This window comes from Solea senegalensis, linkage group LG13, assembly GCF_019176455.1.
Source record: "Solea senegalensis isolate Sse05_10M linkage group LG13, IFAPA_SoseM_1, whole genome shotgun sequence".
Lineage (NCBI taxonomy): Eukaryota > Metazoa > Chordata > Actinopteri > Pleuronectiformes > Soleidae > Solea > Solea senegalensis.
Window position 1 is genome coordinate 6743130 of NC_058033.1, and position 24649 is coordinate 6767778.

General features: G+C 40.1%; 1 protein-coding gene across 1 annotated transcript in view; it reads right to left on the reverse strand.

Moving 5' to 3' along the window:
* Window positions 1-2823: 2823 nt before the first annotated feature.
* Window positions 2824-24649, reverse strand: part of klf5l (Kruppel-like factor 5 like) — a 29439-nt gene continuing 7613 nt past the window's right edge. Inside the window, exons 2-4 of the mRNA XM_044042884.1 lie at window positions 18087-19017; window positions 16538-16597; window positions 2824-6221 (exon numbers count right to left, since the gene is read on the reverse strand). Of these exons, the coding sequence (XP_043898819.1) occupies window positions 6043-6221; window positions 16538-16597; window positions 18087-19017 (1170 nt within the window). The 3' untranslated portion in view covers window positions 2824-6042. The remainder of the gene's footprint in view (window positions 6222-16537; window positions 16598-18086; window positions 19018-24649) is intronic.

A 24649-nucleotide genomic window follows, 5' to 3' on the forward strand; every position in this document is an offset into this window, starting at 1 on the left:
CCCCTACAGGTCAACTGTGGTACCACATATCAAGATGTTACAATCCAATAGGTCTTGGAAGATTACACCCATCAAATGCTCAATTGGACTGTTCCTCACACCATTAAGACATGCACTCTACAAGCACTCTCCAGGTATCTTCATCATACCTCTTTTAGGACACCCAAGAACAGTGAGAAGGAGAATTGGAAGCCAAGTAAACACCAGGGAAAGTCATGAGAATCCTTTAGGTCTTGCACCGTGGGGATCCATGGGGGATCATACCTACAGTATTACTTACAGAAGTATTACTTCATTGTCAACACCTTGAACTCTGTCATGATCCTCCAATCATTTGTGAAGCGTTTTAGTAGGGTTGGCATGAAATGTTCTTCAAGGAAAACCATGTTATCATTCCTTTTCCTTTGCTTCTTCCTCTCTCTTTGCCAACAGCATCACGCCGGCGCCACCATCTTGTCTTCCTCCCATCGTAAATCCTGCTGCTATTTCTTCAGACCAGTTATTACACTTGTGTGCCAGTTGTTAGGGCTTTTGGCACTGGAATGACTTCAGCATTGGCATGCGTTAGAACTAAATGTGATACACCCTATGTTTTAACAGCGTCCTAACAAGGGTTTTTAGCAAACTAAGCTTAAATGGATCACATTCTCCATGCGCAATGAGTTTTAGTCATCCATGACATTATTATTTAGACTACTTAAGACTGGTACTGTCCACTGCAGACCAGGAGCAGCCCACAAGAATTCCAACCAGATGTGTGTGATCAAATTTCCTAAATGTTTATTCTTTATTTAGACCTTTATATGAACTATTCAATTAACAATTCCTGTATGTTTTCCACTGTCTAATCCTCTCAGAGCTATTAGACTCAGAGAGGGTTGCAGATGACAGCACAGAACCACTCAGACATGTTTTAACAGGAGCATTTCTGCTATGAGTGTGGAATTAACTTTAAGCCCAGCAGCCATTCTTCTCCTGACAGCCCGGGTGACCGTTCAGGAGACTCAAGCCAAAGAAAATGAACTTGAACAGCAGATGCGCAAGTGACAGAGGTAAACACGTGAGTCATCTCACGTTCAACGTGTGATCTATAGCGAAACAGCAACTCTTCTTGGTTTTTACTCTCATTTATGTGACACTAGTGCTGTATCCCGTGTGTATTTTTCTTTGAATGGTCACTGACAGACTGATGTTCCCTTGAATTTAGTACAAACAACGCCAGAGTTTGTACTGCACACACCGGTGGCCCTGCCAAGTTTTACAGCTTGTCAAACGAACCACAGGACAGTCTGTGCGATTAACCGTCAGACAGACCTTCCATGCATTTAAAGACAGATAGATCATAGAATGAGGAAAACTATTTTATGTACATGGATGACAGACAAGCGCGTTCACGCACATGCAGAGAACATCACGTGTTGAAATTAAGGGTGTTGTCCCAGATGATGAGGCAAAATTTCTGAAGCTCTCTTCTGAAAAGCATCTTGGCAAAGGCGTAACGATCACTTTCCCTGCCAGTAAAATATAGCAACGGACTCCACCCTCTCTGTGTTTTTATGCAATACTCAATGCAATTGTTCTTGCTTAATTGTTGTCTTTCTTTCACGGTTAAACCGGCAGGTTTTTTTGTGTCACGCAGCCCTGGGCAGAGTCGTCTGTCTGCCTGTCTGCAGCGTTACCTTTCACCTGCCACGTCACGCAAAGACAATCAGGTTTCTCCAGAGCCATAACGGAGCAGAGGAGTCGATGCAGAGAAATGATTAACCCCCGGTTCCTCCGTGTTTTTCACAAAAGCTGTCAATAACCCCTTTTTAATATTTTACCAAATCTTTTATCTCCTCTGAGATAAGATTTTAAAACATCAGACGAGGTGGTTAATATACACTAAAGGTCCTCGAGAAGGCTTGAGAATCTTTACTGGGAAAAACATCAATCTCATAAAGATTCTTTTCTTTCATGAAAACTATAAAAACTACAGGACATATCGCAGTGCCTCAGGGAGTACCATGGGTTACACCCTACTAATTACAATGGTTATATGATAAAGTTCTACTATACTACTACTACCATACTATGAGGTTACACTTGTAAATGCTATAGTATGTGTACAACAGCACCTTTACCATAGTAGTTACAGTACATCAGACCATTCAATGGTACATATCATATTGTCTACACTGATGTACAAAAAGTACCATGGTATTTAACTACTATATCATAATGTTACAATCCGAACTATCATGATATGTGTACATAGTAGTCAGTACACTTAGATGTACCATAGTATTAACTACCTAACTAATGAATGTACCATAGTGGTCACCATGGTACATCAATAATTACATGGTACATGTACCATTGCACTAGCAAAAAGTTACCTCAGATAATACTATAGTGCCAACCAAATGAATACTACACAACTGTATGTGGTACAAGTACAGTGGTAGCCAAGTAATTTGCCATAGAGTGTAACAGGGTATGTTCAAAAATACCATGGTACCTCTACTTTGATAGTACCATAGGTTCTTTGACAATACCATGGTATCACTGGTACATGTACCACTGCAGTATCTTGGTACGTAAGCAATGTACAACGGAGGTATCGAGGAACCTTAGATACTACCATGGTACACAAACCATACATGTACATACTACAGTGGGTAATTGGTACAAGTACCATAGTGCACAGACCATGATACTTTCTAGAATACCATAATACCACAGAGATTGCAGAGGTACTACATGTTATACTGTTTACTATAGTACATGTTCTGTATTCTTATAACACAAAAGCAACATAAATACAACAGTGTTACAAAAGCATTATTTCAAAAATCTTTATTATCTCATTGCAGCATTTTTGCACAAACAGAAAACAAAAATAATATCAAACCATTCCGTTCTCATTCATTTTACATAAAACTGATAAATTCTCTTATACATGACGTATCAAAACCAAACAAAATTAAACAAGCGCTCACATGAAACCAATCTAAAATCCCATTAGTTAAAAAAAAGGAAAACAAAATATTATTATTATTATTATAATAGGAAAATATTAAAACCAAACAAATATTTACAAAGTCTTCTGTGAAGAGACACATATTTACAGGACGTGGTGGTCAGTGCTGCCTCTCTGAGAGAGACAGAGGAAAGAAAATGAATAAATCAGGGGTTTCTGTTTCCGCTCATGCCGGACAGGTACGCGTCGATCAACGCCGTTGTTGATTTAAAGTGTGAAGTAAAATCGTGGGTTGATGCTACAGCCTCAGCGCAGTGTCAACAGGATCAGACCGCAAATCAATACAATCGGTCAAAACACAAGTGTCTCGATGTTCGTCGCCCTTCTACTGGTGGTCTACTTGTGGAAAAACGGTGGGTCGTGAAACCGTTTTTTCTTTTCTTAAAGTAGTACGAGGTGTTCAAATGTAAACCTGGACAAGTGGAAAATGTTTTTGTTGGTTTGATTTTCTGGGTTTTGATTCAACCCTGTTTTTTTTTTGTTTTTTTACATGTTCAGCTAATGGTACGTTCCAGTTTAGGGCTGCAACTCAAGATTTCTTTCATAATTGATGAATCTGTTTTCGAGTAATGTCAGAAAATGTTGACCAGTAATGACAAAACCCACAGATGACTCATTTATAACTTAGTAATCGATTAACAATCGATTCATTGGTGCAGCCATATTCCAGTTGTAGCCAAAAGTCGAACATTTCGCACTAAGAAGTTTGGAGCATACCCCGGCATAGGATTCCAAGATGGCCGTCCCTCATGTTCATCGTAAAAACTCTTGGCTAATTTTTCTGTCAGTTACACTTCGGTAAATCAGTCGTTCCTACGATGTCTATGTGTTGAAAACATCGCGTTAAGTGTTGTTAGTGACTGGCATTTCGAAAAAAATGGCTAACCCTAGACAGGTTTTACGTTAACACAGTAAACTCGGAGGTTCCAACTTCCGATGTAAATGTTACGCACCATGAGGAGTTAGAGGACCAGTTAGTAGAGTTAATGGCATCTAGGAGTGATACTGTGCATAGGTATCATAAAAACATTAAAAAAGCACTTTTTAAAGCGCTTTAGAGTCTTCGATTTGTCCATTCTGGGCTAACGTACAAAAATTGTGGACAAAATCCACAGTCTTGTGTCTAGTGTCGTATAAAACCCTTAATCTAAGAAAAGCAAGCTTTGTTTTGTACCCAACTGAATTTAGAGTATATTAGAAGTTATTTTTGAAGTTATTATTTCATTATTACATATTTTAAGGTTAAGGCTCATCTTATTTCTCAACTGAAGTCTTGTATGTCGATCTGTGATCTTGTATTTTAATCTTTTTATTGCCTATTCTCTACCTATATTGTGTTTGTACTTTTGTATTATTTAAAAAATAATTCTGAAATTAAGGACTATGTGGATGAATGAAAATATTTAAACACTATATCAATTATACGTTGATAAATCACCCTAAATTCTTTACACTGGACCTTAAGAAGGCTGTCGCTGTAGAGAAAAGGTGGCTTGAAAATTTTTTTTGTCGATTATTCAGTCAGAAAATGTACAAATTGGTTAAATTTCAATTCATTTCTTGGTCAAATTTGCCCCAAACATAGAGACGGGTTTGTTTCAGGTCAATGAGTCCAACTGTCAAAGAATCTTCTTAAAAAGCTTGCTCATGTCAAACAAAACAAAAACATCTGCACCACTGCACAAAAATGTGCGGGCTGAAAAATACGCAGGGGCCACAAATCATAGTTAACGTCACGTAATCAGGCGAACATTAACCTGCTATTCACGCACGTCAAACACGACTCTAACTGCAATCTGAGTCCCGTTGCACTGCGCTTCATCAGAACAGAATCAGGAGTGACTACGTCAGACGTTACAGTGTGTCCACACCCATCTCTCTCTTCCCTTCAGCTCAAGTGTTGAACAAATACAGGAGAGAGAGAGAGAAAGAGGGGAGGGGGAGGGAGAAAGAGAAGAAAAGAAAGCTGAATAGAAACTACAAGCATAACCGCAAACCGCCATCAAAGGAGGTCGGTCGCCGGGGCAACGGGTAGTGTCATGGACACAAACATTGGCAGAGTGCTCGACGCTCTGAGCTCGACAGGTATTACTTGTGCTGAAACAGGCGTAACAAGGCGATGATTAACTTTTCCATGGAGAGCTCTCTCCGATCGTGATTGTTGATTATCTGTTTACTCTTTTATTTTGAAAGGGGAGATTATAGCGTGAGGAACATGGAAAATGACTCATTAACATTGGATGTAAAAAAAAAAAGGAGGGAAAAGGCAAACAAACAAAAGGATGTCAAGTATAAATCTCAATACATTCGTTGTATTCTCTCTCGCTCTCACGCACACACACACATACATTATTAACAGATATTTACAGAGGTATTTCCACCTCTCCTTGAAAGTTCATACCTCAAAAATGATACAAGATGGCGATGGAGTTGGCAGCAGATTTGTCGTGAAACAAGTTCATTGTGTTGCTTTTTTGTTGATTTTGCTGAGGAGGACAGAGTCCGGGACGTGATGAAGAGTCCACTGTCGCAGTTTCACTGATTGATGATGACGTGTGTGTGTTTTGGGTGATTTAATGAGGGCATGTTCTTTAAATCAAACACTAAAATCATCTCTGAGCTCTGGTTGATGATTAGCTCCAGTGTTAATGACGCCGTGTTGACTGAAAGCAGGTGATCAGCGTTTATCTCACAGAGGGAAAAAATGGGAACACGGAGGTGAGCGCTGACACCTCCTGTCCACACAAATCTGTGTCCGTGTGCGAGGCAGACGATACAAAGGGTTCAAGAACGTTAACCAGGAAGTCGACGGAGCAGCGAAGACGTGATTATTTCCTGCTGTCAGTCAACATCTGTTAGCATGTAGCACCAGGTAAAAACACCAGCGCACAGAGATGATTTCAGTTCAGGATCAGTTCATAATGACTGCTGTTAAGTTTCAAGTGGCTGTTGATATTCAAATACTGCACTGATCGTGCATGCGCGTGTGTGTTTGTGTGTATGTACAGTTGTGACTGCGTTTAGTTCTGATGGCGCTTCATATGCAGGGCCAGGTGGTCGGAGCGCGAGAAGCAGCGGCTGCAGGCGATGCACTTGAAGGGTTTGGCGCCGGTGTGTTTCCGGTAGTGTCTGGTGAGCTCGTCCGACCGGGCGAAACGCCAGTCGCAGTTCTCCCACGTGCAGCGGTACGGCTTCTCACCTGCGAGAAAAACACAAGGAGGAGGGAGGAGTTACAAATACGTTCTTTTGACATTTTCTTAAAGTCTGTTTTTCCACCACAGGAACTTCTCTCATGTAACCGGGATTTTGCCGTGTTTCCACCGAAATTACTCAATCCCAAACTTTACTGACGATGTAGTAGTACGAAACTACCGAGTGTCATTTTCCACAACTTTGAGACGCAGTGGAAACGCAAACCACAAAGATAACCAGGAATTATTTCTCCCAGGTAAATAAGTTCCTGTTCATTTTGGAAATGTTGGTGGAACAGAGGCTATTGTTTCAAGATTTGGCCCAACAATAGTTGACAAGTGAACATAAGGGCAGTGAAAACTAATAAAACAGTCATTATATGAGGAGAAGGTGCTTTTTTAAAGTCCCTGTGAAGCAAATGCAGAGTTTCCTCTTCAAACATTGTACATGTTGCAAAACCTGTGTAAAAAAAATATTACAACAGTGTAGTAAAGAATTATGACTGAAAACTGTTTCTCTTCAGTTTTCTGTTTATTTACAATTCCTAAAAGATGAAGAAAAAAGAAAAAAGAAAAAAGTAGAGAAGAAGAACACAGAGAAAAGCAGACTCCTGCTGTGAGGCTGCAGTACCACTGATAGACACAGAGGGGGACAGAGAGCAGGACAGTAGTTAAAGGAGCTCTGTTTTAGATGTTCTATCGCTTCTCTGTTACTGGAGCGTTTATGTTAATATTCTGAGAAAAACACTGACATTTGTGGACTTTGGTCCCCACTAAAGTGGAGAGACCCAAATGTGTTGGTGGCAGTGCATTCGGAGGAGGGGACTCCAGTGGACACACATGCTTTAGTCGGGACCAAAGCAGGTGAACGTTGTGTCTTTATCTGTGTAATATCCGAGTGTGGGAGATAAGGCTTGTAAATAATAAAATAAAATAAAAAATGTTGCTGTAGAAAAGTGACATTTGTGGCACAGTGTATACCACGTGAGACAAAAGCATGCATATCACACCTGATAATTACACACAGAGGGAGCTGTTTGCCCCATTTTTCAGTCACTACTACCAGTAAAACTTCCTGACATACAACAAACAACTCAAATAATGTGAGTACTTCCACATCGAGAAAACCTGCAAGTTACTGCTTTAGTGTGGGAAAACGCTGAGCTACGAGCCCTGCGGTGGCAAAGTCAAATCAGGATGTGCTTAAAAAACAATTCACCTGGTTGGACGAGTCCTTTCAAATTGAAAGACAAAAACTCAAAGTGCCCTGAGGAGTTCTCAGCAATAACAATTTGCATGACAGAGCAGTTTGAGGACCAAACTCAAATATGTTTTATTTTTTAGTAGCGACAGGACAATATATGATTTTATCGTGATAATAGTGAATAAGGAAATATTTCCTCGCAACGTCTAAATGATGCACTATTTTATTTAACTGTAATAAAATACATATTTTGGAGGGTGAATACTTTTCAAGACAGAAAGATTTAAGGCTTTTTATCGTAGAATCCTTGCATTTATTTGAGTGCAAAAGATACAGCGCAGGCGGGATTATTTTCTCGGGAATTATTTAATTTAGAAAACCTCAACATGATGATGTTCCCAAATGTTGATTGTTGTCGATTTAATTGACTTTCTTTGTTATATGGAGCAAAGGAACCAGAAAATATATTCTCACAAAGCCAGAAAACTTCCCTCAAACTCATCGATTATGAAAAATGTATTTAATAATCGGTTGATAACCAATAATAATTGTTAAACTGCGTTCTCGTTTTCCACAACTCCAGACCAATTGTGAGTGATCTAATCCGGTTAGTCAGCAGTTAATGTTAGCACTATAGCTAGGTTCCCTAACTAGCAAGCTAAATTAGTCCTTTTCAAAAACATAATACGCAGTTATATCTGAAATACAACCACAAAGCAACATGTTTACAGGCGTCAGTAAGACAGTATTATGATTTATTAAATTGGCCACAAAAGGTGCTAGAAAACAGTAAAAGTTACAGCTTTCACTCCGAGCAACAACAAACTTTTTTCTCTTTTTGATGCTAGGAGCAGCCATCTTGAATTCGTGAATGGGAAATTATGATCTTTAAGTGAAATTGGACCATACTAAAACAGTAAAAAAAGCCTTTATCATAACACAACAAGCTCGCTAGCAATCCTAAAAGTTAAGACATGACAAGGGAATACGTGTATTTGTCTTGTTTGTTAGGTTTTGTTTTCAGAGTGTAAACATGATATTGTTTGTCGAGAAGAAACGTCCCTCGGGATCCTTGAATTGCTGTTGCTTCAGAAGTGACCTACAGTGTCACCAGGAACTGTTTGTTTCCCAAAATACTAATTGCACAATAGCTTAACGGTTGGTTGTTTCATAATTATAAGGTATATTTAAAAACGCACAAAAGACAAAAGCAAAATGGGAGTCCAAAGCACCGAAGAATAACGAGTACATTTTACACCACTCCACCCAAACGTTGACATTTCTCTGCTGTGCCAACAAAGAAAAAAAAAAAACGTAGGTTGAATGGGCTGATGTGTACATGACAGGAAGAAGAACAACAAAAATAAGTCATCACTGAGAGTAAGTGTCTGGGAATCAACGTGAGACATGAGCACAAAAGGTAGAATGTGTCACATTTAGGAGGAGTTTGTTGTCAGAAATTGAATATTCTACCAATAAATATGATGCTTGACATCTTGTGCCGCCATGTTTATTTAGCAGCCAGATTAGACAAACCAGCCAGATTATGTGTTTTCATGTTATAACGCGGATATAAACTGGAGAACAACATCCTTTCTGGTATGTGAAGGCCACTGTACGGGTGGATGAAGGAGTTCCTAAGGTTCCCATACCTTAGTTGATATGAAATTCAAGGACTTTCCAGGACCAACTCCCTCAAAATCAAGGACTGAATGTGCTGACACAGCCTAAGATGGGAGGGCAACTTGTAAGAGCTTTTCTTCGTCCAAGATGACGTCAGGCATCACATCGTCATTTGCTCTCTTGGTTAACTTTACTCGTGCATTGTTCTGCACAGAATTTTGCGTTGATGTGCAAACATTGTACATTCTGAACTGTAGACCACAGGAAGTCTCGCAGTGCTTTAGGACACAGCTAATGGGAATCCTAATAAATAAACATGAACATTATTCCAAGATATAATAGATCTGATCTTGAGTCAAACATATTTCAGGTGTTATTGTGGAATTACAATAAAGTGTTTTTTCTGTGGATGTAAATGAAGTCTCCCCCTCACTGACAGGATCGCAAAGGCACTCGCAGAACTCGAGACTGTTCACTGTCCTCGCTCCCAAATGGTGGAACGATCTCCCCATCGACATCCGGACAGCTGAAAGCCTCCACATCTTCCGACGCCGACTAAAAACACATTTCTTCCGACTCTACCTCGACTAAGACAAAAAAAAAACTTGTACATCGCACTTATGACTAGCACTTCATAGTTTGTTCTACTTGAAGCTCTTACTTACTTCTAGCTCTTATTTGTACCCAAATGTTTAAATGCACTTTTGTAAGTCGCTTTGGATAAAAGCGTCTGCTAAATGACATGTAATAATGTAATAATAAAAGTGTTTTAGAGGAAACTCTCCTGAGAGTCAGCGTGGGGGGGAAGCGTGACTCTCTCTGGCCGTTTGGGTCATTAAGCGCTCGTTACCAGCGTCGGCCCGTGCACTGATTAGATTAGCTTCTGCTATTGACCATCAATCACTGAGTGGCAGCTGTGAGCACAGGGACGGGGTCCAAAGAGCAACGTGACAAAAACGTGCAAAAACTTTTATTTATGTGGTTTTGAAGGTACACCGATAATATGACGCTGCAAAAAGTTGTGGTTTTATTATAAACTGGTTAAATTGATAATTGATTAGTAATCACTCGACCAATATCCAACTATGTTTGCAGCAGCTACTGTTGAAGGAAAGTGGCACCAAGTCCCAACTGTGACACTTTCCAGACACGAAAATCCACAAATCTGCTTTTATTTTATATACAAACTTAAAGTAAACATAACAACTATTTGACGCTTGTGACCTGAAAGCTTCAACAAATACATGCAACCTAAGAATATCAACAACAATAACAATGGTAATAACTAACTAAACTAATATGTATCCAATATCCAATTGTTTGATTCAATAAAAAGCTCATAAATGTGACTTTTTTCTGTTTTTTAGGACTGTCTACAATAACTTTAATTTATTCAGTTTGAGGTTGGTGAAACACCAGGTGACATTTTCCTGCCACTTTCTGGACCAAATAACTAATTCCATCCGTTTTCTACCACTTTATCCTCCACATGAGGGTGTCCACCCTGAACAGAGACAAACAAACATGCATGTTTTTAGACAGTGAGAGGAACCCTGGGAGAACATGCAAACTCCACACATAAAAGGGTCAAACTGGGATCCCACACGGTGACCACCGTGTGGCCCCCCAACAACTATCGGATCAAGAAAATAATCTACGGATGAATCATTAATGAGAATAATCTTCAATCTGCCCACACTTGGTAAACTTGGAGAAACCCAACAATCACTTCAGAGGCTCACATTCACTCCAGCCTCCTGTTTGGACAATATCCTGTTTCTAGAGTTCAACGCTAATGTGTGAGTGTGTGTGTAGAGGTGGAGCACACATACGTCTCCATATAAAAGCCAGACGCTCTCGACCTGCAGGTGTGTTTGGTTTTGATCTATATGTTCGCTGTCAGAGTCAAAAGCACTGTCTCTCTCTCTCTCTCGCTTTCTGACCAATATCCTTGTGGGCGAGCAAACAGAGCAAACACTCAACTGGTGCAGAAATGTTCCTCAACAAGCTGCCAAGAGGTCATGTGATGACCTGCCCCATAATCCCTTCCTGTGTGCAGTCATGTCCCTCTGTAGAGCGCTGTGTTTCGACTTTAAACCTCAGATTAAAAAGGTTTGACCCACTAACACTTTGCTTTTCGCTAAAATCACGTCACAGATAAATTAATTTGAAAATATTGGTCATGAATTCTGATGTGAAGTGATAAAAAAACAAAAAAAACATTTGAGTTTAAACTTTACAATGGCAAACATTTTTCTCATCATTCCTTTTATGAAAATAATTGTACAATTTCAACTGAGAAGTGAAACTTGAACGACATACACTTGGACAATAATGCTTCATTGTCATTGTATGTAATAAAGTGGGATAATGGCGTTTCTAAAAGGCTTTTCAGTGATGTGGTATTGACCTGTGAAACATGCTAATGTGCATCAATGGGAGACATACTGAGGATTTCCATCGTCCATTTGACGGCAAAACTAAAAAGGCCTTTAGAGGCATTTGTACAAAACAAACAGTAACTGTTTGAGCAGGTGGCTATTTAAAAACGGTCAAACTATTAGTTCTCTTTCAGAGACACACACATATTAGTGAGCACATGTATGAACAGATCATAAATCATAACAGACAAACAGTCTCTGCCGCACAAACACGACAAAACACACACACACTCGTAGAGGCGGCAGTGAAACGGCAACATCAATCACAGAGGGACAAAAAGCATCTGTCAGGCCGCTGTGTACCTTTATAAAGTTGGGTATTTACTCTATAGGAGGCCACAAGTCTCTCTGACAACCTGAACCTGCTGCATGGAAAAAAACTAAACAAAAACCCATCTCTTTAAAGTTTAAAACTAACTGATAATTTCATTATTGTGATAAAAACAATAATAAAACTATCAAACCAAAATCTAAATACCAACAACAAATAGCTCATGTAATCAAACGCATTCTATTTTCTTCAAATCTACAGCTGTATAATAATATATGATTCAAATTACCACATGTTTTATAAACATGTCGTAAATCTTTTTTAGTTTTCTTACAGAACTTTTTAAGACCAATTTAAAGGAAGAAAAATGTTGACAAATGAGGCCCAGTGGTAAAGGATAAAGTGAGCACTTGTGTGCATTAATAACTCCTGTTTAATAGCTAGTGGCAGCTTTTAATCCAAAGTAAATTTACATTTCACATAGCGATGATGGTGTCACACAGAATGAGTCAAACATGAAAGCTGATGTAAAGTGAAGCAAAGGTCAGGTGCGAGTGTTTCCACCCACTCTGAATGTTCATCCATCACTTTTTGAAAACACACGCCGATAAGAAGAACACGCTGAAAGTTCAGATTTTTCGCTTCAGACCAATTGTTGCGGCAAAATAACAAGTTACATGTAATAACAACAGTTTATATCCAGGTTCTACCTGGTTTTACTGAGGCAAAGAGCAAACACCTGGAGGCTTTTCAGGACAATCATAAACTCTGTGGACCTCTCAGCTTTATCAGCTCAGTGAGTGTTTGTGAAGAGGGCTGGAGGGTTCCCTAATCAGGCTGATTGCACTCTACTCTTCACACACACACACACACACACGTACAAACACACACACTAACACAATTACAACAGTCAACGTACACAGCTCAATTGGCTGCAGAGGCCATGGTCAAGGTTGGGATGGGCGCAGTTGTTTTGATAGCAGAGTTGTCAATGGGCAAAGATCGTGGTGGACTTCAACTACACGTGATCGTAGAAACCTTGACCACACTCATAACTGGGGCTGCAGCAATTTATGGATTATTAAACCATGACTAACTTACTAACTGCTCTCGGGCTCCCCCCACAGGTGGTAAAGGGTATTACTTGTTAAAACTGTACGACACCGGTGAACTTTGAAGCAGGACTTCTAACGTACAAATACCTTCAGACCAAGTACAGTAGTCTATGTTGTAACACTTTATACAAATATGACGACATTGTTTTAATTTCTTAAGATATTAGAAATGAAAACAAACTACTACTCACTACTAGATTGCGTAGTTTGCATTTATAACCTGGCTTATATAACCCTATTGCTCAATGTATGCAAACTAGCTATGTTTACATGGATACAAGTAATCGGAATAAAAGCCTGATCGGAATAAAAAAAATATGTAGCGTAAACACACCCATCGGAAACCTGGCAAACTTTATTTTTTGAGTCCATGTAAATGATGGAATTCTAATTCAAATTGGAGCAAATCTACTCATTTTGCATGTGTAAACACAGCTATTGTTCGAACCACTTGATTTATGAATGAGATGGACGAGAGTCCAACAGTTACAGAACCAGCAGATCTCCCTTGGTCAAGTTTCCCTCTGCTAATCTAAACAGATTAAGTGAACCAAATAAGAATTATGGATAACATTATGTTATTTGTATATGAGGACGAATAAAAGGGGGTCTAGGTAAGAGCCTTGGGGTGCTCCACAGATCAGAAGCAAAATAAACCTCATAAAGATTCAGCTGTTTCCTTTCCCAGACAAATCTATGTGAGAAAGCATCTGCTGCGTCAAGTTACATCCCGTGATTTTGGGATTATCTCGTACAAAGAAGGCCACTCTAGTGGTGACACACTGTAGAACTTCCTGATACCATCGCGCTGGAGATGAAACAAAACCCTCCTGTCACACTCACGAGGAAACAAAACAGACAGGAAATGATTGATAATGTTTCATATGAATTACTGCAGGGTGACATCAATGTAATATGTGAGTTACAGGGACGATATAAAGCGAATGTGGAAATGTGCCCTTGGGCTACACCACAGGAATATTCCACATGTCGGCGCACATGCACATACTGCACTGCTTAATCAGATGTCATCCATCGTCACTGCCATCACAAGTCAGCTATGACAAACTGTGAGGAAGAACCCTGACAAAACTATAGTCACATGATAGTCAGCAGTGTATCAGTATATGAAAATTACAACCATGCTAGGGGCAAGGCAGTAAATAAAGCCTTTATGTCGACTGGCAGCTGATGCAAAGCCGCTTTAATGTGCTTAATGGTTTCTTAAATATGTGCCGTTGACAAGAGATTGACAGCAGTGTGAGCTGAAGGTGTGAATGGACTTTTCCACCATTATTTTCAAGTGGGCAAACAGAGATTGGCAGTAATCACCTTCACACAAGATAAAAGCACGAGTAAAACCAAAACCAATACATTTAGGGGCAAACTTAAGGTATGAAATGTATTTAAAATCAAAGCAGATTGAATGAGTATTATAGATAGTAATATTATTAGGATGTAAACACAGAAAATTGAAAAATCAAAGGGGGCTGAGGAAAGAGACTTGGGGTACACCACAGATCCGATACAGAGTAAAAAAATGGCAAGATGATGATTCCAACAATTAATCAATTACTAAATGAAATACCTTTAAAATGTTTAAATCTGGTTTATTTACAAAGGAATAATTTAAAGTGAACAATTTTGTTTTTGGGACCAAACAATCATCAGATTAATCGATCATGAAAAGAATCGTTAGTTGGAGCCAACAGCAACATATTTAAGAGCACATGAAACAAGATTATGAATAACATTGTTATTATTTATCTATGAGGACGTAAACACAGAAAATAGTGTGAAAGGGGGCCTAGGTAAGAGCCTTGGGGTGCTCCACAGGTCAGATGCAGAATAAACTTAATGAAGATTCTGGTGTTTGAGAGAAAAACAGTGAAGCTCTTCGGAGTAAAAGTGATGGGATGATGATGAATTGTTACAATCTCCATCTTTTGACATAAATAATTGCAAAAAAAAAAAAAGAAGCAGAATTTGACTTAAGATTTACGAAATGTCCTCTCTCGTATGGGCTTTTCTTGATTTGCCTGGATTACTTGCTTTTGTCAGCCCAGAGCTCCTCCACATGCTTAGCTCTTGAGTCATCAACAGCTGAATGCAAAACAAGACCGGGCAGGTCGAAAGTTGCCAGATCACGAGTAGAAGTCTGCCAGTATGAAGATGAAAAAGTGACCAGAACACGCCATCGACAGAATCTCTTCCACTCAGTGAACAAAGAAATCAGAGTAGACTTTTCTTTTGCTTTTCTTTAAGGGGAAACGTCTTTCTCTGTTAATAACTGAGGTGACTTTAAATGAGTCTTCTTGCACTGGGGTCAGGAGCCACCCTGAGGGGGTCATGAGATGGTGATCAGGTTAAGACAAGAGGCATTTCTTAGCACATAGTGTCATTTTCCCCATTTTTCTGGTGCATAACTGAATAATCTGACCTTATGGGGCTTGTACAATTGTTAAATTAAAGCAATATGAAGAGGAATAACCTGGGTAGGAAAGGTTGGGAGCTGTTAACAAAATTCATTTCAGCACATACAACAAGTAAAGATTTGGCTACAGGCAACAGAGGTGTTAGTTAGGCAGATACCTAGTCAAAGACAAAACCTCGTGCAGGTGCAGAATGATTTTACAGCAGTGCGTTGATAGTCACAGGTGATGATCATTTAGCTATTGATGATATCACGTCGTTGGTTTGCCAGTGAAAGCCTGTACAAAACACTTACAGTATTTATTTCAACAAAAGAACACGCTTTCCTACGAAGGACATCTTTCCTTTTATGTTACTGTTAATTGTCAATTTGTCTCTTGCACAGCTGAATCCCAACTTCCCCCTGGGATCCATAAAAACACCATTTTATCTATTTATGATGATCTAGATGTGCAGTTTTTCGCGTGTTTGCAGATTCTCTCCCTCTCTCTCTCTGTTTCTGTCAAAGTAAATCTCCAAATCTCTGGAAATGCACAGGTTTCATCTTACAGACGGGCAACACATCGAAACCAGCCTTCCCCCATTCTTGCAAACTCCCCACCTTCCTCCTCCTCCTCCATCCTCCAACCTCTGAAAAGCAGGAGTAACTGGTTTGGCCATTATTTTTACCAGTGTGCCTTCCCCATGTTTTCCTCTCTTTCATTCAGCCTCTACACTCCTCCCTCCCTCTTCCCCCTCTCTGGGGAAGCTCAGTGGACAGGTAAGAGCATGCATAAACAAGGTCCAGGGAAAACAAAAATAATAATAACAATACTAAAAACATTAAACCATAATGCTGTTACTTTTCTTTTCTTTTGCACTAAATCTCTATTGTAGTCACTGGGTGTACCGAAACTGGCGATTTGACAAAATAAGCAGAATACAGAGTGAACTTGGAGCTTATTGGTAACCAAGGCGACACTGCTTTGAATCGCAGGATTAGTTTGGGATTTTTATGGAAGCACACACAGTCCAGTAGAGAAGGGATTCCCAAAGACAGGATTGGGACCCATCTATAGGTTGCGGGAGATTTTTTAGGGATCCTCCAATTCAAAATTATAGTACATGTTGCATATATTCAAAAAACTCAAAATCTCCAGCCAAGTTTACATTATGTACAATATGAAACAGTGCAGTTACGTCACAGTGATGCACAGGTGCAGTGAGGATCTGTTTAAAATCTGAAGCGCTTCCTCACCTGTGTGTGTCCTCTGGTGCGCCTTCAGATGAGAACTCTTTGTGTAAACTTTGGTGCAGCCTGTGAAAGACATCACAGAAGCAGTCATGAGACAGACTGACATGTTTGCCTGTAAAACAGTCAACTAATCCAATAAAAGGTGAGACATGCAAGAGAAAAGAGCTGTAATACACAAGTGGACGAAGAAGACGACGACATCAAAGCAACAGAACTGACAGATAATGCACTTCGTGTAATGTCTGATGGTTTGAAATGAGCGTAGAGTTCATCTATTGACCTTTAAGTGTCAATAATTAGCTCACATTATATTTTATTGTGTTGTATTTATGTGTTGGATGAGGTACTGACTGGAAACTCAAGTTTCAACAGCAACATATTTAGGAGCACATGAAACAAGATTATGAATAACATTGTTATTATTTGTCTATGAGGACGTAAACACAGAAAGTAGAGTGAAAGGGGGCCTTGGTAAGAGCCTTGGGGTGCTCCACAGGTCAAATGCAGAATAAACTTAATGAAGATTCAGGTGTTTGAGAGAAAAACAGTGAAGCTGTTTGGAGTAAAAGTGATGGGATGATGATGAATTGTTACAATCTCCAAGTTTCACTCTCCTGCACCAAAGTCCATAGAGAAAATCAGCGATTTAGGGAGCTCACAGGAGCTGCTGGTCTACTGCTGCCTCGTTTGGCACGTTTGTGTCACTTGGATAATGCTGAATAAAACGATTCCAAACACCAGTGTGTCAGAATAAACTTACCAACAGAGGAAGCAGTGGATCATGGGTTTCTAACTCGTGGTCCTGGGGACCCACTAAAACCTGCACATTTCCCCTGCTCCAACACCCCGGATTGAGATGGTCAGCTCATGAGGAAGCTCTGCAGAAGCCTGATAATGAGCCATTAATTTGAATCCGGCGTGTTGGAGCAGGGAAACATCTAAAACCTGCAGGGCACTGGGTTCCCAGGACCAGGATTGAGAAACCCTGATCTACAGATTTTAGAAATATCATTAACACCGGAAACACGCTCCTTAGCTGATGTCATAAAATACCCTGGCACTGTATACTGCAGAATTATGTTTGCTGTATTGTGTGTGTGTGTTTGAGCATAGGGCATCACTGAGAGATTTATATCTACGCTTTTCTTTTTCAGGCTTTATTTACACAACAGTGACACTTGGTAGACAACAATTTGAACCGACTTGTCGGAGCAGTTATGTTGAAACTTGTTTTCATTAAGTTATTTATGCAGCGAACTGTCATGAAAGGAAACGCTCGCAGGGCCCGAGCTGCTCAGTGTCTGCGCAAACACGGGAAAAGTAGCAAGGCTATGGTTTTTAACTATGTTTGACTGTTAAAGTGTTAGCACTGCATACTGTTTTATGTGTCTCTTCAGGGCTTTTAACACATGATCAGTTCTTCCATTCTGTGCTCATACATTTCAGTTTACCATCATCAGAAATATCCACATCCTTACTGCTGTGACCACACAAAGACACCTGGAGCTGCTGGGGACAGGACAGTTGTAAGGGATTTAAATGTTTAACAGACCTGGGTAGTCACAGAAGTGGATCCTCCTCTTCTCCAGCTCCGGGTTGTTCCGTCGGTTATATTTCGGACCCGTCAGGACGCCCTGGCCGTGCGTCATCAGCAGGGCGTGCGGCGACAACCCCGTCACCTTCATCCCACCCAGCCGCTGCTGGTACGGCGGCGGTGGTTGGGACGCTAAGCTGAGCAGCTCCGCCTGGCCGTCGGGGCTCCCGGGCTGGGAGTTGGGAGGTGAGGGCGGGAGGCTGTGGGGCGCTGTGTGCTGGGAAGAATTGGGCGAGGCCTGGTAGTAACCGTGCTGCTGCTGCTGCTGCTGCTGTGGGACCTGGTGTTCTGCCATCATGTAGTGTCCGTTACTTGTGGGCATCGCGACATTCCCGAGGGTGAGCATGGTCCTGCTGCTTGAGGAGGCGTGTGTGGAGGAGCTGGTGTGCGACAGCGGGAGGTCCCCGCAGGTGGAGATGGGCATGTGGTAGACCTGCGGCTGAGGAGGAGCCGGTCCGATGTGTAGCTCTGTGTCCAAGTTTGGCTGCTGCTGAGATACTGCAGTGGCCACTCCTGCTGAGCTCATGTCTGGTTTGATGAAAACATTGTTGACGACTGGCGGCACGCTGAAGACGGAGGTGAAGTCTGGTAAGGCCTGGGTGGCGGCGGTGGAGATGGAGCAGGGGACCTCCAGCCCGGGTTCTGTCTTGATCTGCTGGGGTGTGAGGGTCTTGGTGTTGGGTCTGTAGAGGCCCGTGCGGAGATGGGTGGTGCTGGGGAGGATGAGGTTGATGTTGAGGCTGTAGGGAGTCATGGGTTTCTCCTCGGAGAAGTACTCGTCGACGACGGACGCGCTGTCCCGCCTGTACTTTTTGTCGGTGATGTCGGGAGAGCAAGTCAGGAGTGGACTGTTGATGTGTGGCAGGTATTTGTCCAACTCTAGCCGAGTCTGGAAGACAAAGAAACAAAGGGAGGACACGTTTAAAGGAGTTCATTCATTCATTCACAATAAAAACTGCAGCTTTTTGTGCTTCAGTGATAATTTTGTACTAGTTATGGTTCGATAAAGACTGGATTAAGCCTTTTCCTGGAGTAAAAATTTACACTTTTTTTTGTCTCAGCCCAAGTTCAAGTCTTGCTACTGTCCCGATTTTTGCTATGACAGAGGGCTAGACCTTAAACTACATTCTAAATTGACCATATGAGTGATTGGTTTGTCATTGTATGTCAGCTGGGACTGGCTCAAACTTCCCCTATGACCCTCGTGTGGAAGATAAAGCCATGGAAAATGGATGGATGGGACAACCAAACCCAACCTCAATGAGGCTAATATTGGATACCGTGTTATGTTGCTACAGTAACACCACAACAAAACTTGTTTGCAGTCTTTTGTACACACTATAAACTGGTCTACTAGTATTTACAAGCATTGGAGGACAATTTCTGACACGTCTGTGATGGCGTATCATGTTCTTGAAAGGGTTTCCCATTGTGTAGGCCTACATTTTAGCCACTGATCCTTGCAGGAATGGGGTTAAAATGATAGAGACAGAGTCCAGAGTTAGAACACAGTGTGTAACCTGGAAAAACAAAACATACTCGTTTTATCTTATTCCAAACAAGGCAAAATGGATCGTGAAGCAGCTGTTTTCCCCTGAAAAAAAATCGGCAAAATATGAAAATCAGAAGATGTCAGTTGTGGCTGTTTTCTCGCGTTACCACGGAGACACAACTGTCAGTCACATGACTTGGTTGCGACCACTGTGGAAATGTTTTCATGCAACATGTCCATACACGCTGAGTATTCGAGAATAAAGGTGAATAAATAAATAAATAAAAATAGCAGGCGTTTTTCCTCATGTTGAGTGGAGTGCATTATCTGATCAGTGTGAGTTACTGCCGTGTGTGTGTGTGTCAGTCATTCAGAGTCCATGAAGCGAACAGTGACTTCTTTTGAGGCGCACGAGCCGTTACGAAAAATAATATCTGCTGTGGGGACCACACACACACACACACACACACACACACACACAGGTTTACACAGCTCTTTCTTTTTTTCTGCATTGACGTCCAATCATTTGCACAGCTTAAACAAAGCCTTATCTCTAACCTTAACTTGACCACAATTCAAATTAGCCCCGAAACGTAACCAGTTCCTGCCTCATTAAGACCAGGTTTTTTGTCTCCATGAGGACTACTGGTCCCGACAAGGTCAGAAAGGTCCTGAAGACATAAACATAAATACATTAATGACAATGCTAAAAAAGCACACACGTCTTTGAAGGACAGCGAAATGAACTTTTTGTAAATGTTCCTTATTATTGTGTTATTTTGTATAATACACGATTGTCATTTCAGATTGTTCTCTTAGCCAGGCTTCTGCTGTAAAGAGATTTTAATCTTGACATGACATTAAGGGGTCAGATTAAACTCAATTCAGGCCCATTTTTCCAGCGTCTGACCCACTTATGAACAGAGATTTGGCATTTAGGACACCAAGACGCCACCAAGACGAGGATTCGAGCAAGTTAGATGGTTAGACATCTCCTACGATGTGTTTCTGGATGTTGACCAGCAGGATAACAGAATGTTGCTGCTGCTTTTAGGAGGCATAGTGACCCTGAAGAACGTTTTGTTGAGCTTTGGGAACAGTGTGCCTGCATCTTTCCTCAATAATCCACTGTGATTGATAATCTGACATGGCGAACCACAGTGAAAGACAAAAATATCATATAGTCTGATCGCAGCATTACCTGGTTATACATGTATATTAAAATATTGATGTTTTAATAAGCAAATGAAGACGCTCTAAAGTCAACAGTACCTGTCAGTTTCACTCGCTGTGGCGTCGTCACTACTTCAAATAAATGAACGCGTGAAATTGGGTGGAAGTTACCTGACTGAAGAAGAGATTACAGCGGGATAGCGGTGCAGAAAGCTACGTTAAGAGAAGCTCCATCCACGTTCAACACATAGACTTTATGACCTTTGTTCTCTATGTTGTGAATAAATAGAGAAATCCTGATATTATTGGTATCTTAGACCATGTATCGTGTATCGTACCATATCGTGATGCACCCCTAAAATATCTACTGAACTACACACTATGACATAAACAAACATAGACATTTGTCTGTGGGCGACAATGAAGGGGCTGAAGGAATGAGACAGAGGCAGAGAAACATAAACAATGTCAGGTAAAAATAGAATCAAGGTATTCACAAAGAAAACAGATACAGATGCACCGCCCAAGATAGAGGACGAGGAGAGAAAGACAAAAACAGATAAACAAAAGGAAGGAGTAACTACGAGAGGAGAGGACACAAAAAAGAGTAGCTGATTATTGAAGATGCCGGTGGCTGATCAGATCGTCAGATAATCAGATTGAGCAGGACACACCTGTAACATGGAATCTGAATGATTCCTGTGAATCCACTGCTCTCTCTTACGTAACTGACACTTGTTGGATGACTTTTTTTATTTTCATTATTGATTCGTCTGTAAGTTATTTTACAGATTGAGAGAAAGAAAAAACGAATCATTTTCACGAGTAGTTGGCACTAAATGTGCTGAATCAATTAATAAAACAATAACAAAACAGGTAGAAAATGAAAAGAAAATAACAGAACTTTTAAGAACGAACCAAGTTGCTAACTGATCCACAGCGATTAGAATAACGTAGGACGTTATTTTCATGAGATTACTTAATTATTAGAGGTTTCTTTGAGTTTTTAAACTGAACAAAACTGCACTTCCTCTTTTTGTTTCTCCCCGATTATTTGGGGCAAATGACGTGACCGAGGTTATGGTCATAAACCTGAACAGGTACAAAGAAAGAAAGGGCTCCTGCAGCACAGGCACTTACGGTTACATTTAGTTTCTCTTTTTAATTGTTGGGTCAATTATTAAACTTTATTTTCCTTCAAACATCAATTTGCTATTTATGATGCTGACTTCTTTCACAATTGTATTGACTTGTCTTGTAGCTTGTGTTTTGTCTCAAATACGTAAATATTGCAAAACCTTTGGTACATTGTTATTGAGGAAAATTATATTGCTATTAATACTGTTATTTAATTATTATTACATATTGAACAACCTAAAGTTAATCGTCAAGTATTTTTCAATCATTAATACATGTTCCCTGACTTTTCAGCTTCTTAAATGTGATTATTTTCTGGTTTTCTTTGCTCCGTTCAACAAATAAATCATTAAAAACTTGAGAAGAATTGAGATTTGAGAACATCCTAGCGAGGTAGGCAAACACTTTTCAACATTTTCCGGACCAAACAAATGGAGGAAATACTCGAAAGATTGTGAAGATAAACGTTAGTTGTGTGTAACGTGTGCACGTTTGTCCGGTCGTATCCACAGACTGTAATTGTTCCTGAACTCACCACCACCTCATCACCGCTGCAATCTGAGCACTTGGTGAAATTAAAGTCTTGGGTATTTAGCGCTGGGAAACAAAAACATTGTTTCCTTCCATTTCATTGAAGATTCCTGAGTGTCTTTCAGGACGTGAAAGACAAACAGGTTCTGTGTTGTTGGTCGGTGTTGTTGGATGGCAGACTACTTCTACCATTGTGTGACTTTTCTCCTCTTGAGCCTCTTTTCTTTGATTTACTGTGAATAAGGATCCAACTACTGGTTACTTTCTCTTCATTATTGACTGACTTCATCAATCGTTTATTCATAAAAGGTCAGAAAATGGTGGAAAACTTTAATCTGAGGATCCCAAACCTCGAACAAAACCAAAAACACTCTGCTTGGTGCCATAGAGAAGCAAAGAAACCAGAAAAGATTCTTATTTAATAAGCTGAAATATGAGAACTTGAGGAAAAACATTTGATTAATTATCAAAATAGTTAATAGTTAATTTAGGCTCAGACTGACTATACACGTACATGGAGCATAAGGGGGAGCAACAACTTTCCAATGTATCCAAATAAATTCAGGTGATTTTGAATTTTTTATTTCTAGTTGTGTGGATTATATCGCACTTATTATTAATGTAAATGTAACTTTTTAATGTCTTGTGTGCATGATGATTGGTAGTTAGACTGGCTTAGCTTCAATTATGGAGATCTGGGTTTTTGGGTTGCCCCCAAAAAAGTGAGTTGCAATCAATAAAATGTTTCCAGCCCAACTGAAACACAGAGTTAATGATGTTTAAAGTCACTTTCTTTAGCATATACACTCAAGAGACAGTAAAAAAAACAAACCATAACATGTGTGGGATATTTTAAGTGAATTAAGTGCATTTTTTGTTCACGCGAAGCAACATGAAAAACATTGGATGATGAATTATGTGGAACATTATGTGGAATATCTTCAGTCCAAGACTGAGTCGGTTAATAATTGGAGAACATGTACAACTGCTCTGATTCCTCCTGCCCGATAACAAACAGTCTGTTATCAGTTCACTTCAGGTTTATGGGATGGAGTGGGAGTTTCCACACAAAGGCAAATATGACATGCACTACAAAGAGAATATGCTTCACGCTGCTATCCAAACGTCCTTCTTATCGGACTCCTCGCAGCCATCATTTTCCGTTCAATGTCTTAATAACAGTGGAAAAATCAGCATGGGAGGGTTTTCTCTGGCACTGCAGATAAATTATACAGTGTGAAGTGTAAATGCCGCTGAATTTGGACTCAAAACAATGTTGTTGCCGCACCAATTTGTCAAAAACAAAAGCAAAGCAGATGTTTATAACAGTCCAAATGTCCAAAGGCATCACACTTTCTCCTGCTTTTAAAGAAAAACACAGCTTGGATCCAGAGTTTTTAACCAGCAAGTTTGTTTGATATATTCAAATGAAATGTGTTTCATAGCAAATTTTGTAGTTATGGGCATTCTTACAATATGTTACAGTGTAAGTGTGTAACTTTCTTGACAATGTAACATTATTTGTTTGCTGTGTCTTTCAACTGAAAACAGACTGTGTCAGGCAAAACTATCAGAGTGTTTGTGTGTATACGGCAGCAGAGCAGCGGTGGGCAGCGAGTCAAAGCTTTTTATCGCGTCAAATTGCTAAAGGAACAGGTTTTTTGAGCAGTAGAATTCACTCGTGAAAATTTCTGTAGACGCTTCTTTGTGTTTTCATTTAAATTCCAGTCTGTTTGCGGTCATCTGTCTTTGCTAGCTCAATGTCTGTCTGTCTTAATCACTTCCTGTGTGCAGGATCTAAACACTAAACACATTTAAAGGTTAAACACTAAAGATTAAATGAATATTTATTTAACAAAACTGCTTCTCCAATTTGCATTTTGAGTCTACAGTGTTTATCAACCAAAAATTACACACTTGTGAAAAGTAATCCAAAAAACGAAAAATAGTTTTTTATCAAGATTCTGAACAAAAGTATTTAAAGTTACACAAATCAGCTGATTATTTCAATAAAACTCAGCTTAAGTGGCAAAAATCAGTTGGATTTGCCATTTCACGTCGAATATAGGCAGTTCTGAAAATGGTCGTTGTGTGTTTTTATGACACAAAAGAAAGTAGGTGTCACCCTCACACACTGCTCCACCGACCCACAAACCCCCCTGAGCTACGCGATCTCCCGCTGTCTCCT